This window comes from Lepisosteus platostomus, chromosome 7 (assembly GCF_059453375.1).
Source record: "Lepisosteus platostomus isolate fLepPlt1 chromosome 7, fLepPlt1.hap1, whole genome shotgun sequence".
Taxonomy (NCBI): domain Eukaryota; kingdom Metazoa; phylum Chordata; class Actinopteri; order Semionotiformes; family Lepisosteidae; genus Lepisosteus; species Lepisosteus platostomus.
In genome coordinates, this window is record NC_142617.1 from 232337 (window position 1) to 251115 (window position 18779).

The following is an 18779-nucleotide window of genomic DNA, read 5'->3' on the forward strand; positions in this document are numbered from 1 at the left end:
TCTAAACTATATGCATACAATTATAGACGCTGTCAGACTTGGTATATTTGTGCTTTGAAGCACAATCTTATTAATCACTTGCAATTCCACACTTACAGTCAGTGAAAAACACCAAAGATAAACGCACAATTACGAAACATCAAGCAGACCTCCCAGCACTTGTGTAGCTGAATGGGAAGGGGCACTGGCTTGCCAATATACAGATGACTCCTTCGACTCGTCATAGCAACACCGGGACTTAAAAACTCCATGTATGGACCTGAGTGTGTGCAATAAAGTAAAGTAAATGATGTCCGTGAGTGCTGCACGAACGAAAATCTTTTTATAAGGCATCAGAAGCATTGAAATCCACCACAAACTACAGCAGCACACACTATGGTACAAGCCATTTGTGATTCCACAAAGGGTTCAGATAGAGTATTATATTTGAAAAAAGCAACTAACTCATGATAGCCATAACTGTTTGCTACACATTCACATGAGCAAAATATTCAGCCAAAAACAGCAATATCGGTGATAGCAGTTGTGAAATGAAGAGGGCTCAATAGGAATATTCTCTCTCAGACACAGACGCGTCTTACTCAAAACAGTACATACTACTTGATAAAGCACAGCATAAAAAAGCATAAAACATCCATTGCAATTAATTAGTTTAATTTAATTAATTTTAATTTAATTTAATTAATTAATTGACTTCGTTTTAAACAACTTTAAGGGACACCATCAATGTTTTGTTGAGGATTAAAATAGTTTGCAGACACTACAAACAAGCTCAGGTGCAGAGCTGCTAAGCGGTGCACTCTGGGGATGCAGGTGATCTCATCCTGGATTTCAAATCGGACAGCTGCAAAGTCTGTAGGAAACTAAAAGAACTGCAGAAGGTAACAAGAGTACTATAGCGTTAGCAAACAAAGTGAGAAGCTGTTTTTTTAGCTAGGTTCTTTCAGTTTTCTGCAGACGATAGCTACCTCATCGTCATACCCTCCCTCCTGTGACTCTATGACGAAGGTCCCCACGTGAGGTATGGCCACCTCTACAACACGCTGTGAGGGAAGGGGTGGGGTGGGTGTCTCAATAGCAGGCTGCAAAGAAAGAAAAGGCGTGCACAGAAGAAGTATGAACTAGAGACAGAGCAAGAGAGGCACAAATGGAAAAATATGCCACACCACGGACAGAAAGACAACACTGTGTGCAAACATCTGCCTGTTTTGAGTCCTTCTTAGACCTTCTCACTGAAAACTGATAATGAAACAACTTAAACCTCAGAAACTTCATTCTTACACAAACCAGTCCCGAGCTCTTCTAAGAAACGTGAATTGTGAATGTAGGTTACTGTATACTTAATATTCACTTGCAGGCAAAGTGCTTAATATAACTTCATTGAAATGATAGGGTTTGTTCACAACAGCTTGTGAATAATTTTAACTGAAGAACATTGTATTACCTTAGACTTAATTACTGTTTCACAGCACTTTTAAGCTCTTTCTAATTAAAGCATCAGGAGAGAAGAACTTTTCTTCATCCTAACATGACCCTGGAACAAAAATAATGCTGAAAATACTGAAGGAAAAAACATTTCAAGTACACCAACTTCTCTTCACTTCCATAAAAAATACAAGAAAATCTGCTCTTCAGAATGAAAAAAAATGTTCACGATTGAAGAATTCTTATTCAAGTGTTTCAGGAAGAGATATATGGATGGTCCTTTTTTTCCCCCCACACAACCTTGAAAAGCTGTCTCTTCCATGGCCAGCCGGCAGGTCTTTTCTACACAGCGCAGCACAAGAGCTGAGCCCCGGTTGCTGCCAGCAGCCAGACAAAAGCAACTGAAATACTTATCTGTGCACCCTCTCACCCTCTGGAGGCTGGCAGAGGCCTCACTGTGTGTGGGGATTCAGTGAAATAAAACACACGCATGGCTCACTTCACACAGAGAGGAGAGCAAGCTGATCTAAAATCAGAGTAAAGCCCTTTTTTGTTTGTTCTGCCGCGTGCTCTTACTGCATTCAGGACGGCCTCGGGGCTGCGCTCCTCGTGCTCGGTGGCGGCCTGTGAGATGGCCCTCTCCATGTCCTCCTGCAGGCGCTTGGAGTCGTCAGCAGGAGATGGCTGCTCCATGTACTCTAGGTCCTGGGGTAGGGCTGCAACACAGGTCACCCCGACACTGTCACCACTCACCTGCCCAAGACTCTGTGCTGAAACAGTTTCCAGTTTTTTACAGCTTTTATTTAAATCTATTTTAAGTGCTTTTCTTTTTCATAATTACTTTAAAAAATTACACAAATCACTTTTTTTTAAATTGTTTCATTATTTCTATCTCTATCACTTCTGATCTATTGCCTACTTGCTTTGGAAACACACCCATAGAAAACAAAGGTCCTCCCAGTGCCCTGCAGACAGCCCAGACCAGGCCTCAAAGCCACACACCTGTGGTTTCTGGAGGGCTGGGGTCCCGGGACACTGCCTGGGAGGCTGCTGCCGCCAACTTGTCCTGCTGTGCCTTCCTGGCCTGCTGCGTGTCCCACTCCTCCAGCTCCTTCTCAAACAGCTGATTGTCTTCCATCACGTATTCCTTCAGGTCTGGGGGCAGCTTGTCCAGCCCACTCAACATCTGGCCTGTCTCCTTGTCAAACTCCTCTACAAGGTCAAACACATGTCTACTGACCTCTTTTGAAAGTCAGAAGCAAAGAATGTGACACTTAACTTGTTCTCAATTTATGTCCTAGGCATACTGAAAAAAAGAAAGCATTAATGCACCAAGAAATAATGTGTATTTCTTGCTGAATCAAAATTCAAAGTTCTGATTTAAATTTAGCTAAGATTCTAAATATTACATCATGTACTTAAAATGGGAATGTTATTGTCCTTTCTAACCTGTGAAAAGTAAATTCATTAAGGATCAAACTTCTTTTTTCAAGTTTTAAAACATATCACCCCCTGACAGACTACAAGGAGTTGGCAGATGTACATGAATGATGCACTGTAAATGACCAATACTTCCCAAAAGTGAGCAGAATGAGCAGTCAATAGTAAACTCCTCATAGAACATTAGCACAATACCTTCAATTAGAAACGGCTTCTTGTCATTGATGTACATCAGGCAGTAAGCACTGGCATTCCTGTAACCCCCAAATGAATCCCGCATGAGCTCCTCCCAGGATGATTTGGTGACGGAAATGTCGTTGTACTTCATCCACCTCCGGTGGTGAGGGTTGTAGATGTATGCCCAGTAGTGTCCTGCATTAGCCTGGCCCTCATGTACCAGGACTGCGTGCAATCGATAAGGGACCTGTAACATCACAGTGTACTCATATGTGGTCTAACAAGACACTGCAGGGAAGAAAACCTCATTGCTCAAAACTTGAATTACTGAGGGGGATTCTGTTCTTCAAAAATCCAATTAATTAATCAATTTTAACACATAATGGCACCAGATGTGTGATTCATAGTGATCCGGCACAATTTAATGAATGCATATTCCAGCAGCTGGGGAACATAGATGCCAACGTTTCTGCTGAAATTATGGAGGAAAGTCACGAAAAATAACTAGGCTATCAATACAAACCCTTCAACAGTAAGACAAATTAAACAGGGTCCCAACTATAAGGTTTTGATATCTGTAAAACCTAATTCACAACTCACTTGCATCATACTCTTGTCAGAGTACATCAGCTCTATAGTTCGATGTATCCTTGCAATGCTTCCCTGGAGATCTAGAAAACAAAGAAGTTTGAACAACAGAATGGAGACTCAGACAGACTAGTTTAAGATATACTGTAGACCTGTTCTACACAAACATGAGCATTGAGTTTTCTGCTGTCGAGACCTTGGAGAACAGGAGATAAAAATCTGCCCATTTAGATGTTTTCCTAATGTAGGCAACTTCATTCCAAGCATATTTTAATAAGGAATCCCAAACAGGTCCCCATTTTCCCCAAAACTACAGCTAATGCCAACAGTCACTGCTTATCTAAATCTAAATAACATCTGCTCACTTCTTCAGATTGTGCTATGTTATGAAATACAGGGCTCCTGTCCGGGGCTATGACATGCCTCAGTGCATGCAGTCAGAATTAGTCAGGTGGCAAAGAATCTGAAAGGCATGCTGAGGGCCAGGGGGACAGCTTCCAGGGACAGATGAGATCATACCCCTGGTGTCATTCTCCACCTCACTCCTCCAGCGATGCAGGCAGCTCTCCAGCACCCGCAGCTCCTCTTCAGTGATATGGCGGGGGGCGGGGTGCATGGGCAGGTCTGGGGGGATGCGGGACTGCGTGAAGGGCTTGTGAATTGGCACCCTGTGCTGAGAGGGGGGAGTCGCAGGTGTTTCAGGGGAACAGGAAGGGCCTTGATCTGCTGTGCTGCAGGTTAAAATGAAAAGAAAAGCTTTTGATGGTCGTGCTTTAAAGGTTTTGCAGTGTGTAACAAGAAAAGAATGAAGAACAGTGAAAGTAATGAATAATATCTTATTAACAGTGGGGAAAAAAAATTCAGGGTCTCAGAAGTAAAAAATTCTCTGACTCATAGGTTTCAGCCCAAATACTTTCTGTCTGAGACAATTCAATAGAACTGTATTACACAATGCAGGCAAATATTAACAAAACAGAAGCTTTCAGATGGTGCCAGTAGTCTTACCCTGGGATAGTAAATAGGTTTTCATGACCCTTAGGAAGAATAAGTCTCTTTCTTAAAATGTATGGATAGACGAAAAGAAAGCTTTCATGATTTATGAATTCTCCAGCCTGAAACTACAAACACTTGCCTTGGAGCTGGCTGTGGAGCAGTTGTGCCACCAGGAGGCGCTGTTGTGTCAATGTCTTCCACAGGAGAGGTACAGACAGGCTTACTGGAAGCAAACTCCATAGCATACTGAAGGACATCGGCTAAGGGGAATCGCTTAGGACCAGAGCCATAACTCAGATACCTGGAAAGAGAACAAGAGAACACTATAAAAATGGAAATTGTAAATCTGGATGATTCATAAGCTGATACAAAACTAAAAACACATAATTTAAACAAATCTCTAGTGCCTGATGGTACTGATGTTACCTGATGATACATGTGAGCCATTAATCAATTCCAGTAGTCAGTCAGGACAGGAGTACTACCCATTGACTTGAAAAGGGCTGGCGCAGAGGCCATCCATAAAAATGGCATAATAACAGGTACTCAGACCAATATGGTCTCACTTGGATTACATGTAAGGTTATATCGAGAAATAATTAATAGATCTAAATCAGAAAACATTAGAATGGTCACAAAGGAAAGAATTCCATCAGCCCATATATTCCAATTGATAGTAGCTTATTGATCAAAGGATCTCATCCTACTGCTACTTGAAAGATCCCAGAATATCGGCTTCAATGACATGACTCACAAGTGGGACCTTGTTCTATCTCGAAGACCATCTGAATGGGACTGGAGTCCAGGTTATAGTCAACATGGATTTAGAAAAGGAAAGTCTTGCATAACTAACATATTGCATAACTATGACAAACAAGAAGCACTAAAGGGCAGATGATATGACATTACAATTTCAGAAGACTTTTGATAAAGTTCTACATAAAATCTTAAATCTTAATTTGTAAGCCACAGGAATTCAACGTAATGCATATACCTGGATTAAGAAACAGTTAATGAATAGAGAACACAGAGTACAAAAGAGTAATAAATGCTCAATTTGGGGTGATGAAAACTAGAAATAATAATAATAATAGCTTACACTTATAGAGCGCTTTTCTGGACACTTCACTCAAAGCACTTTACAGGTAATGGAGACTCTCCTCCACCCCCACCAGTGTGCAGCCCCACCTAGATGATGCGACGGCAGCCATAGTGCGCCAGAACGCTCACCACACACCAGCTATCAGTGGTGAGGAGAACAGAGTAATGAAGCCAATTCATTATTGGGGATTATGAGGAGGCCATGATTGATAAGGGCCAGTGGGAAATTTGGCCAGGACGTTGGGGTTATACCCCTACTCTTTTCGAGAAACGCTCTGGGATTTTTAATGCCCACAAAGAGTCAGTACCTCGGTTTTACGCCTTATCCAAAGGATGGCACCTTTTTACAGTACAGTATCCCCGTCACTACAGTAGGGTATTAGGACCCACATGGACCACAGGGTGAGCGCCCCCTGCTGACCCCACTAACACCTCTTCCAGCAGCAACCTTAGTTTTTCCCAAGAGGTCTCCCATCCAGGTACTGACCAGGTTCACACCTGCCTAGCTTCAGTGGGCTACCAGTTGTGAGTTGCAGAGTAATATGGCTGCTGTAGAGCACCACAAAGATATGAATTAGGACCAGTACACCACTATTTTTTCTCATTAAGATCAATGATTTACATAGTTTTATAAAGTAAAAAAGTAAACTAATAAAGGTTGCAATACTTACAGAGTGGGCCAATTATATACTGTAAATATAGGATGAGAAACACCAAGCTTGTTATGAAAAGGACATTTACATTTAAATATTTACATTATCAAGACAATTGAAAATGTTGGTGTTATGTTCTGAAATTATACAATACACTAGTAAGTCCTCATTAAGGTCTTAATATTGTCTCCAATTTTGGACACAAAACATCACACAAAAAAGATATTTCTGCTTTTGAAGCAGTTCAGAAAAGTAGAACCAGATGTATGTCTGGGTTTAAAGGAATATCCTACATTGACAGACTAAAAGAATTTGTCTTGAACTTCAAGTATTTAGAGTATTATTCAACTATTTAAAGTCCTCAAGAGCACTGACAATATCAACGCAGTGAACTTCACAGTCAACAGCATACCATGGCTCAGAGGGCACAAGTCGAAGCCATGGAGAAGTGTATCTGAAACTGACAACAGGCAGCACTGTTTTTGGTTCAGGGAGTCTGGAACAAGCTACCCAGCCATGCTACTGACACAGATACCCTGGTGTCCTTCAAGAAATGGCTGGAGGGATCCTTAGATCAATTCACTACCAACTACTAACTAGCAGAAAAGCTACTATAGATACGCTGAATGGCCAATTGTCATATATAAGCTTTCTTCTAAGTCTTTTCCGATGTTATTTAGACAATGCCCACAGTAAAAACTGGTATTTAAAATATAAAGAATACAGACAAGAGAAACAGGGCTGTTAGAGTCTAAACTAGCTGTTTTACAGAAAGCACAGGTTCAGGTCAAACAGGCTTTAACTTTTCCTTGCAACAGAATCACTGGACAAAGAGCTGGAGTGACAGAAACTTAAAGTCTAAAAACTTGTTAAAATTTGATTTTCAGTTTAACTATTTTATTCTTCAACTAATCTTTTTTTTTACCAAATCAAACATATATACCTCTCCAAACGCTGCTGCAATACTGTCAGATGTTCCTTCAGCCGTCTGATTTCTTCACGTTTGATTCTGGTAACTTCTCTGTTCTTATCCATATACCTAACAGTCCAAAAATTCATAGAATTTAACAGTCCCAGAAAACCTCTTTATTCTGCAAGTATGAGAACTAACACACTCTGATTTTCACAATTCATACATTTTATAATATTGTTTCTAGATCTACTGCATTAAGGAAAATCTATTGCAGTATAAAATGATAAAAGTACAAAGCATGATTTAGTGTCACTTTAAAGCAGATTTTCACATATTAGTCAGCAGCTACATGTCTGATGAAGGCAGGTAAGAGGAATGGAGTAGAATGTAGTGCTCAAGATATTCTGCATGCATCCTTGTTTTTTTTAAATCAAGAAAGCAGTTGGAAAACCCTTATGTCAATGCAATTAAATTTATAATGACCTACCTATCCATATAAAGCATTGCAGGAAATTCAAGTTTGTGGTGTATCTTCTCTGGCCTTCCTAAGGCTTGATTGAACTCAAACCTGGAGAGTTCAAACGTCAGAACAGGTGGAAGTTCAGTAAACCAGTGCTACAAGGGAAAAAACAAACATGCTTCAAAATCAGAGGACCATATCCACACACCAAATTAAGATGATGCAGAAACATTTGATGAAGAAGATGCTCTAATCACAATACAAAAATGTTATTACCTAAATTCTCAGATGATATACTGGTAATTAGCCCTTTCCCTTGGTTGAAACTTGGAACAGATTTGTTTTTACCTGCCAAATGCTGTAAATTAGTCAATTTTATAGCCAAAACAGCTGCTAATGCTCCACAACTACGAAGTACATGACGTAAGTGCAGGATGAATCCTAGAACCTGCAGGTTGCTGATTCACATCCAGACTGTGCTGGGAATGGCCAGCAACAGCACAGAGTCAAATGCCTTGGCCAGGGCTGCAAGACGCTGAGAGGGAGGGGGCTCCTTTGCTAAAGAACCAGCAGACTCTGTGCAGATGGGCCTATACTTGCGATACCATAGCAGGACGAGCCATTCCATCCTGCAGCAGGCCAGTATCACTGTGCTTAAGACAGTAGACAGCTTTAAGGAAACAATCTTCAGCTCTCTGGCTGGTGTGGGGATAACAGTTAACCAAATAACAGTTATGTATATTCTATATATGAAGGGTATAACCGGAAAAATAATTAAGATACGATTCCTGCCCCTCAATATGGTGGACTAAGAAAGCACTTTAGGGCAAAGAAAACAAGTGTTTGATAATACAAACAGGCAGCATACATGCCAGCAAGGCAGTTTTATCGATTGAAGCACGAACTGATATCCACTAGCTTGTGAGCAAAATAGCAAAACAATGAAAAATACTTCATCACACTTCTGTCTGCTAAAAACAAAATAAAAAACACTGCTTTAAAATTCTTATTTTAACTTTTCGTCTAATAGTCCAGTTTAAAACACAAAAAAACTGGAAGGAAACTAGCATCACAAGGCGCTGCAACACTGACCTCCTGGCCGGACTTTGCCGAGTTCTCCGAATGCAGGGACTCTATCTCCCCCTCAATCATGGCCGCCTCCAGGCACTCGTGTAGATCCTTAAAGCCATTGACCTGCAGAGGGTACTGGCCAAACATCTCTGTGTTCTCAAACTTCTTCCCTGGCAGCAAACACACACATCTCAGCAGAGTCCACAGAAGTGAGCAGGCCCTTTCTTTTTCTCAATGCAAATGTTTTGTGGCCACAAAAACAAATGTGTTGTAGCATTATAGTCAATAGTTTTCTACAAACTGTTGTTTATACAGCTGGGATCCTTACTGAAGCAACCTGAGTGAAGTACCTGGCAGCAACGGCTCTCTCAAATCTTGCTGGTTTTGAATTTCATTTCTACATTTTATCTACAGATGTACTTCAGCTTCAGCAGGAACCGCATCTTCATAACTCAGCTGGCTTGTATACAACACAAGCCGAATGACTCAATTTTTGTAGCACTTTTAAAATCCCTTCCGTTCAAGTTGCGGTTGATAACATATTTTTTCCTTGCACATAAAAAAAGTAAAACTTCCAAGTTGCCAGAATAAACACCATAGGTTTTGTTTGAACATATCTGAGATCCAATTTTATATTTGTGCCCCCCGTGTAGAAATCTGATGTGCGATGCAGTTAATGGAAGGAAGGGCCATGAGGATGAGCTTAAAAAAATGGTCCTCACTGGGTCAGATGTGAAATGGAATGGTGTCTTAATTAAGTCATATAAAGTGCAATTAAGTGTTCCAGAGTACAAGGCCAGAACAACAGAGAAGTCCTGGGTCAAGGAAATGATTCGGATATCACCAAGCAGGAAGAGCACGTAAGGGCCAGGCTGCGGAAGGAGAAGAATGGGGAGGGACTGAACAGCGGTTCTTCCGAGAGGATGGTACTGTATGTGCCAGTGAAGGATGGGGAATCGGGGCTGAAGCCAACCACACCATCCACACTGAGCTCAGGATAGGGCTTTAACACTTAGAAGACTAACACCTAGACCAGCGATGACCTTGGAACCACTCTGCCTTTATTCTGCCATTTTGTTTTCCATAGCTTGATGGGCAATAATCACAGTGCAATCAATAAGACGCTGAGGCTTCAGGAATCAATTTGTGCCTCAGACACTGGGAGATTATCAGCTGTTAACAACATGAGTTTTGTACTTTTTTTATATTTCCATTACCTTCATGGACACCCACTGCCAGAAAACGACCATAAAAAAGCTCCACCATTGGATTCTTTGTCTTCTCTCCTTCTCTTTAATTAAAAAAAGTCAATGAATCAATTAAAAGAATACTAAAGTACATAATAGAGGTGTTACATAATATATGGAGTATGATCACAAAAATCAGAACCTTATATTAATATGGACGTGGTGTGTTATATATTGTAATCAGAAAAATATTTTCCCACCTAGTTTTGACCAAGTGAAAGATGCCTTTAAATGATCTCAGATTAACCAGAATTCACTCCCAAGAACAAGGAAAAGCCTGGTTGTGTTCTTGGCTGGGGCACATGGGCACACAGGAGAGCTAAACGTCAAATCAATGACAAAATCTCCCTTCCTAGGAAAGGCTAGTAAAGAACACTAAGCAATATGCCCAAGAGGTTAAACTACTCTTGTTGCATTTAGTTTAGTCTAAAAACTCTGATCAACAATTCTGCATTAAAAGCTTCCAACTGAACAAACAGATGACTATTATGAAAACTGTGCAGTCAAAATGTGTTAATGAGTGACATCTGCACAGACAGGTACACCAAACACTAACTGCATCTTACCTTGTTCTGCTTTCCCCACACAGGCAAGGAAAAGGACCATTTTAACCATAAGGTTTAGAGAGAACAAAGTTTGTATCAGCAAACTGCACACCCAAGAAATAATCAGGTACTGAACTACCTCACTATAATAATCATAATACAATTATTAAAATCATTAATTGAAAATGAAATATAAAACTATGCAATGTCAAATATAAATCTATAGTAACTTCATTGCAGAACTTTTGTATATTCCCTATAATCCATTAGTATAAAGTTATAGTTAAACATGTATTTAATGAATACTTTATTCTACATGTGGCTCTCATTTATTTGATATGTAATTATAAAAAACCAACTTTTGTAGTGGTCTTGTACTATGCCAAGAATCATATACAGATCCGTCTGACTACAAATATTGTAGAATATAGACTGTCCTGACTATGCCACTCTGCACTTGCTTATGTCTGTAGCTTCATTACTGCACTGCACTCATACGTCCACAGATACCAGTATGTAAAACAGAATAATAAGCCAACCTCCTTGGCCCTTTCTTGTTTACCTCTCTTCCTCAGCTTTTATCTGGAAAGCGTCCTCCAACCAGTCCAGCAGTTTGTGTGTGAACTCACTCACATCTTGCTGTTAAAAACAAAAACAGCAAATTATGGTTTTTATAGCCTTCAGCCATTTACTTTCTCAAAACCACTAATGTTGGGCTTGTGCAAAGCAAAACTCCACCCCTTCTTATTTCAGTCTAATCTGACTAATAAAGCTGGTTCATTAACCTAAAGATCACAAATAAACTTGACATACTTGCTGTCATGATCCTTTATTTGGTGGAAAAACAGCAAATGGGACCATCACATTTAAGTCTAAATAATTAAAAGAACTGCCAGAATTGTTTTTAGGAGAACAGGTAAACACTACCATTCCCTACATTTTGGTGTTAATAAAATGGTTGTGAAGTGGTCAGAATAGAAGATTTCTTTTTCTTGCAGCATCAGAATTACTAGCACCACAGAGCCCTGACAGTGGATTTAAATAGCAGCCCTGGGGTGATGCATATTCAAGGATGCAGTCAAGTGCACTTGGTGTGTGCTCACTAGCAGGCACTTGACAGAAAATGAAAGCCTGTGTCAGCAAATCTTATGAAGATGTGCTCTGCAATGCCAGAATCCTAGATGAGAGAAACAACAAACCTAAAAAAACAAAAGAACCATGCAGGGGAGAAAAGCCAGGAGCAGGAGTAAACAAGGCTGGCATTGGAGGACAGTTGTGCAATGATTTCTTGTTATGAGAAAATTAAATTGTCATTTGTTATAGAACTCACATAGCACCCATGTGTTAAACAAATAGGAAAGGCATAAGGTCTACACAAACATGCACAGAATATCACAGGGAAATTTATATAGGATACCACTACAAATTACTTAAATATAACTATAAACAATAAAAAGAATATGCACTGTGAACCTTGCTTTAGGATAATACAAATTCAGTATAATCACTGTACAAACACAGTACCAATGTCAAAATGTATTTGTACAAAGCCAGATGCAATACATGAAACTAGAGGCAAAATTAGACTAAGGTGATGAGAGAAAGTGCCCAATACTGTGGTTACATAAAACTGTTAGTGCATTTCTGCTGAGTCAATGAAAGTCATGACATTGGGTTATATAAACCCAAGGGCGTGATCTGCGGAGGCTATGGATTCTTTTAGAAATACAGGAGGAGCTTACCTGTTGTGAATCCGTGGACTTGAAGGCATCTTTCAGGATTTCCACAGCCCGAGAAGGATCAACATATTTCCTTTTGGATCCCACCATGAGTGAGAAGAGATGTCTCAGTTCACGCATGAATGGCAAATTCCTGCGCTCCTAGATATATGAAAAATATGGGAAATGTTAAAGAACAAATGAAGAATACATTACTAAAAAATAATTTAACAATTGAGCTAATCCAAAGTATACTTCATCTAACAACAACAGCTCATTCACTGAACTTTCCATTGTACAAGGTAGTGGAATAGAAAAGATGTGTGCTTTGTATATTATTTAAGATCCTTCAATGTTAAAATGAAAAAAGCATAAATTCAGGATTTACTCATTAACAATTTAAACAGGTGGAAGGATATGGTGTAAATTATTTAAAAAGCATGAATGCTGTTTAATGTGGATGCTCACAGCTTCGAGGTGTGGCATGGTTTAGTTTTCTGTATCAGGAGAACACGCGACAGAAAGTGGCTTTGTTATTAAAAAAATTTTAAACAGTTTCAGCTTCTCGTTTGTAAAGAACACTTTATAAGGAAGTAAAAGTACATCCTCAACCCTCACATACTTAAAGATGTTGGAATATAGAAAACCGCTATATAAGTGTAAGCAATTATTATTATTATTATTATTATTATTATTAATTTTACCTGTACAGCTATGTCATTGTGTACAGCTGCTCAGCCTGAAAATCTGGAGTCTTGTCATTGTTAACAGTACAAGGCCATAAAAGCCCTAAACTTCTGCGACACCTCATTAAAGGAGAAAATACATTATTTTCAAATCAGCTACTCTCCACATATTGACCTAATAAATGACCAAACAAATAAATTACCACAGTATGACAAATTGTGGAGATTGATCAGGAGCCTTGGAACAAGATCATTTAATGATACAGCACTTTAAAAAGAATGATGGAAAACGGCTTCATCATCACCAGAAGCAAACTGTCAGTCGTTAGTGCCTAGCAGCCAAGCACCTGAAGATAAATAAGCACCTTTGTAAAGGGCAAGAAACCGCAGCCACTGATCCAAATGTTTTTTTTTTTCATTGCTGCTCTGAAGAGTTCCAGGGGCTTTCAAGGTGAGAAGCCAGACAGTCCAAAATATGTAGCCTGTCAGGTTGCTGATTTGATGAAGCTGTTTGTAACACTTGACTGGGTTACCTGAATGAAGCCTATGAGCAAGGAGGCAGAACTCTACTCACCTTCTGATTACGAGGCAAGTCCTGAGCACAGGCAGGGGGAGAGTAATGTAGAACAAGCCTCTGAAACTCCAGGAGGTTGAACAGAGACTGAAATGGACAAGGACACGCAGGTTAAGAAACTCAAAAAAAACTGAACATGCTGAACATTCTTCATTTTTACAAGAAAGGAACCTATTCACATTGGCAGAGTGTTACAGTAAAACAGCTTCTATTTTTTTCCAAGACCTGCATTACACTCCTCTGAAGGTTCTCGTCCTGAAGGATTTTGGTCATGTAGCCATAGTATAAATATTTACATGATGAAGGAAAACATCTGTAATTCTGTCAAACATATCTTAACTGTACATTCTTTATACAATGCTATAAGAACTTGTAGAAATTAACAACACAAAAAATACCACCATATTATAAAATATATCCCTTAAATTCAAATGGAATAGACAGGCCAAAACATGGCATATATTCTGAAGTATATTTAAAAGTCATAAGTGCCCTTTTAGTGGATAATGCTTATATTAAAATTGGGACTTATGTGTTAAAATTGCTGAACCTGAGGGATATATTCAATGTCTCCTAAAGGTACAAATGATAGAGCTACCAGTCTGTAAATGTGCACTGTGTCCTTAAAGAATTGAATTACACACTGTGTGCAAACAGCATGTGACTGCGTATCTTGGATTTCTGCAGTCCTTGGACACATATCAGGTATGTTGTTTGTTTTCTAATAGTACACGATTAGTTTCTGCATCCACTACGAAGGCAGGAGCAGATTCAAGAGGAGACTCCCCAGTGCTGGAGACCTTAAGAGTTTTTCAATCCTAAGAAATGATTCGGCACACCCAGGCACAAAAAAACCTTTATCTTTTATGCATTATAATATCAATTCATTTTTGTGAAAACAGACCCAGGTCAAAAGTACTGGCTATTATTCTAAAGCACCTTCTGACTAACTTCATGATCTAAGCGTTACCACAGTTACCAATTTAACTGTGAAATATAAAGTGCACTTTTATTTAAACTAACACATCACTTAAGTGTTGTGAACAAGAAACTCTGAAGAACTGCAAATGCTGATTTTTATACAACTGATAAATTCCCGATCTATTGCCATTATTAAGATTCCCACATATTCAGATGAATACTGCAGAATACACATATACTGTACAGAGCTGTGAAATGAAACCAACAATGAATAGAGAGAATGTAGAAGAAAATTAGTCTGTCATTGAGAGAAGGGGAAAGGTGTGATCCTAGCTGCAGGATAATGTTAGTGTCTGTATAACAATACAGAATAAATATGATATGCATCATCTATCAGAGTACAGTGCCAGTCTCCAGTATAGGGCAGTTTATAACTAGAACCAGTCAAAGTTCAGCAGCAAACAGTAACTGAGGATAATGTGAGTATGTCTGGAAGCTGTTTTCATGCATTTGCCCAAGGCACAGTGCAGAAGAATGCTCACCTGAATGACAGCACTGAACCAGCATGTGTTCCCGACATTTTTCAGGCCAACCGGACAGTTCTCCTGCCTCTTCCTGTCGTGGGGGTTTGGGGAGTCACTCCAAACCTCAGCATGAGTTCTCTTCAAGCTGGCCTTGTTTTCTGCTATGCTGGCCTCTAGAACTCTGCAGATTAAATCATTGGAATCAGGTACACAAAAATATTGTTAGTCTGATAGATGACTTGACCTGTAGGTAAACTAGCAATATTGGTTGAGAGATTTCTAGATTTTATACTTCCAACACCACTCTTTGTTTCTGCAAACTCAAATCGGAATCTGACATGCTTTAGTACCAGTGAAATTTTCATATACAGCACAGCGCAGTGCATCACCTGTATCTTAACACATATAAAACACCTACAATACTAGTGCTTGGCAAGGTGTCATTACATTGCAGTGCTCCAAGCTCCTCACCTGCTGATGGCCTGCTCCTCATCTGTGATTCCAGTCTCCCTGAAGGCCCTGTTGGACTCCTCCAGGCTGAGAGCGATTGCCCTCTGAAGGTCATCTTTGTCATCTCCAGTCAGATCAATTACATCTGAAACACCAAGCTCAATTTAAGTAAAAAAAGAAATTAAGACCTTTGAAAATCTACAAAGCAATATGCCAACAGAGGATTTCACCTAGAAAACGATATTGTGCTGCATTTTTCAACATTAAGTACGTTGCAAAACAATAGTTTCACTTTATTACCCCAAAGAACCCTACAGTAAGAATTTATCAAAGATTTCTACACACCACTATGCAATTAATTATTAAATTCATACCGGGAGCCATCTTTAAGCATAACATATTGCTCTAACATAACTGAAGCAGTAAATCATACCTTACTAATTATACACACCTTCTGCATAAATAGGCTTGAAGGGGGAGTTTTATACTAAAACCTACAATTAACTAATTATTGCACTGTTCTATTATAAACAGCTCATTAATCCCTTGGGGACTGGGGGACTAATTCAGCCTAGGCATCAGTCAGATCATACAAAGCCTGGCATTACACAACCCAGGACAAATCTGAAATACCTACTTGTGTCAGCCTGGCTGCCCACACTGATGTATCTGTCATTTCCAATCTGCGCAGTCTGGTAGTATGTGGCTTCATCCTGCTGGGGAACCTTTGTGCTCTTTTCTGTCAAAAAGGCAACCGCCTCTGCAAGGTCCCCATTACTAACCTTTAAGAGACACACAAAACATTAGCTTCCAGTCACCCGGACTCACCAGCATCTGAGAGCGTCAGTTAGCTAGATCCAGGTCAATCTACGCCTGGTTGTTTCTTGCAAGGGGGACACATTTGCTGGTGTTCAATTCAGTATTACAGTCATGCTTAAAATGTGTGAACCCTTCAAGGTGGTCATTTTAGATATTATATGAACCTAAACTTTTAATGAATATATAGAATGAATATCCTAAAGACTTCCCACATATAAAAAGGGATTTGAACTCATAGATTATTAGGCTGTGATATTTAACAAAACACCAGATATTCTTGTGTGCAAAAGAAAATGTTTTAGTCAATAATTTGTGTATCTCTTTTGGCAGGAATTACTTCACACAGTCGCCTCCTATAACCAATTATCAGTCTCTGACATCTTGCTGGAGGGATTTTTTCCCCACTTACTGTTACAAACCTCCGCCAGCTCTGTAAGGTTTGAAGGAAGTCTTGTATGAAAAGCCCTCTTCAGGTCCTGCCACAGCATTTCAATAGGATTTGGGTCAGGGCTTTGGCTTGGCCATTCCAGGACACGGAAACTCTTCTTCCAAAGCTTTAGTGGACTTACTTGAATGTTTAGAATCGTTGTCTTGGAAACATCCACTTTGTACCCAGCTTGAGTTTTTGAACTGAAGGCCTGACATTCTTCTAAAAAATTCCTTGATATTTCTCAGTATTCATTATTCCCTCAATGATGTCAAGTTGCCCAGGGCCACAGTAAGAAAAACTGCCCCATAAAAGGACACTCCCACCAGCATGCTTGACAGTAGGAATAAGGTTTTGCCGGAGGCAGGCTGTGTTGGCTCTTCGCCAAACTTGGGCCCTCTTGTTGTGCCCAAATAGTTCAATTTTGGACTCATCTGTCCAGAGAACAGATTTCCAGGACTCTTCAGGCTTGTCCAGGTGGTCTCTGGCAAACTTCATACGGGCAGCTTTATTCTTTTTTGACAGAAGAGGCTTCTTCCTGGAGACCCTTCCATAGATGCCATTTCTGTTCAGAGTTCTTCTTATTGTTGATCTATGCACTATTACTCCAGAGGCAGCTAGGGAGATTTGTAGTTCTCTGGATGTTAATTTAGGATTACATTTTACCTCTTTTTAATTCTCCTTGTGGCCATGGGTGAAATTTTAGTAGGATGTCCACTTCTTGGCAGGGTTGTCATTGTTTTAAATGCCCTCCACTATTTGCCTTTCAGTGGATTTATGGAGTCCGAATCTTTTTGAAATGGCTTCTCCAGATTGATGAGCATCTACTACTTTTTTCCTCAGTCTGCTGATGTTTCCTTAGTTTGAGGCATGATACTGGACTCGTAGTAAGAGTAACTGACCTGCTTTCTTTTGAATTTATTTGTTTGCTCCTCCCTAACATTTCAGATCTTCAATTTCATTGGTTACCTTGGTTAATTGGTTAACACTCTGTCATTGACCCACATTATCCTGGTTTACCTTGATGTAAGTCATAGAACTTATTTTTGCACCTGCACAATTTCTGTATACTGTGTGTATACTGTATTGTTTTGCTGCATGGACATTTTCTTTCAAAACACTCAAATTGTTGAATAATTATATTTTATTTCAATTAGGAAGTGACAAATTCTGATTAAATATGCATTTTGTGGTTAAAAAACAAAACATCTCAAATTATGCAATGGGTTCACAAACTTTCAAGCATGACTTTATGTGTGGTTCGCTAATCTCCTCATGGGGCCACAGACCGAGATAACTGTATCCTTTCAGAAGGGCTTAGTCTCCTCCTCCTTCAATACGTTGAACTGGCATTGAAGAATAAAAAGACAGGCCTATGTAACTGAAAATTAATATCCTCTCTGATGCAGAAGCAGTTTAACTGTGTCAGCACAGTTGATATTTAGTTGATAGCAAGTTGGCTCACTGAAATAACGGTGTTGAAAAGATGATTGTTTGTAGTCACTGGATGCAAACTCCCAAGCCCTACCTGCAGAGCTTGCTGTAAAAGCTGGACATCTGTGGTTCCGGTGACCTCTCGGAGCTGGTTCAGAAGTGTCTGCTGGTGCTGTGAGGGGACAGCAAAGAGAAAGCATGACACACCACAGCCCCACCTTTCACTTTTACTTCACAACCTCTGCCTGGCAACACGGGGTTGACATTCTCATTGGTGCTGTCCGTGCCACTGCTTCTAATGGTAGTCAGATTCATGGGGCACTCCAGCAGATCAGAGCTCACTCTTGGGAGCATCAAACTGCTGCAGACCACAAAGAGGATTAAGTCCATTTTTTTCCTGATTCACAGACAGAAGACCTACTGCAATATCACGTACACTTGTGGGAAGAGGAATTAATGTCACAATGACTTGGATATTTAATATTTTTAATTGCAGAAACGTTCTAACTTGCAACAAATGCTTCAATCATATTCCATATTCCACATATTCCAGTTACTGATCGGTTTTGGTTAGCACTAACAAAAGGGCCAAATAAAAACACAGAGCATGCTA

General features: G+C 39.8%; 1 protein-coding gene across 7 annotated transcripts in view; it reads right to left on the bottom strand.

The window, feature by feature from the left end:
- Positions 1 to 18779, bottom strand: part of usp25 (ubiquitin specific peptidase 25) — a 34381-nt gene that overhangs the window by 11710 nt on the left and 3892 nt on the right. For 2 of the 7 annotated variants that reach the window (XM_088638313.1, XM_088638311.1), the window contains exons 2-19: positions 18261 to 18338; positions 16124 to 16268; positions 15508 to 15631; positions 15055 to 15217; positions 13592 to 13678; positions 12356 to 12493; positions 11176 to 11252; positions 10039 to 10112; positions 8843 to 8991; positions 7778 to 7905; positions 7321 to 7416; positions 4763 to 4924; positions 4150 to 4361; positions 3643 to 3713; positions 3061 to 3289; positions 2428 to 2667; positions 2002 to 2141; positions 969 to 1082 (exon numbers count right to left, since the gene is read on the bottom strand). In XM_088638313.1, the coding sequence (XP_088494439.1) occupies positions 969 to 1082; positions 2002 to 2141; positions 2428 to 2667; positions 3061 to 3289; positions 3643 to 3713; positions 4150 to 4361; positions 4763 to 4924; positions 7321 to 7416; positions 7778 to 7905; positions 8843 to 8991; positions 10039 to 10112; positions 11176 to 11252; positions 12356 to 12493; positions 13592 to 13678; positions 15055 to 15217; positions 15508 to 15631; positions 16124 to 16268; positions 18261 to 18338 (2427 nt within the window). The remainder of the gene's footprint in view (positions 1 to 968; positions 1083 to 2001; positions 2142 to 2427; positions 2668 to 3060; positions 3290 to 3642; positions 3714 to 4149; positions 4362 to 4762; positions 4925 to 7320; positions 7417 to 7777; positions 7906 to 8842; positions 8992 to 10038; positions 10113 to 11175; positions 11253 to 12355; positions 12494 to 13591; positions 13679 to 15054; positions 15218 to 15507; positions 15632 to 16123; positions 16269 to 18260; positions 18339 to 18779) is intronic. The other 5 variants (XM_088638314.1, XM_088638315.1, XM_088638318.1 and 2 more) reach the window with 3 other exon arrangements.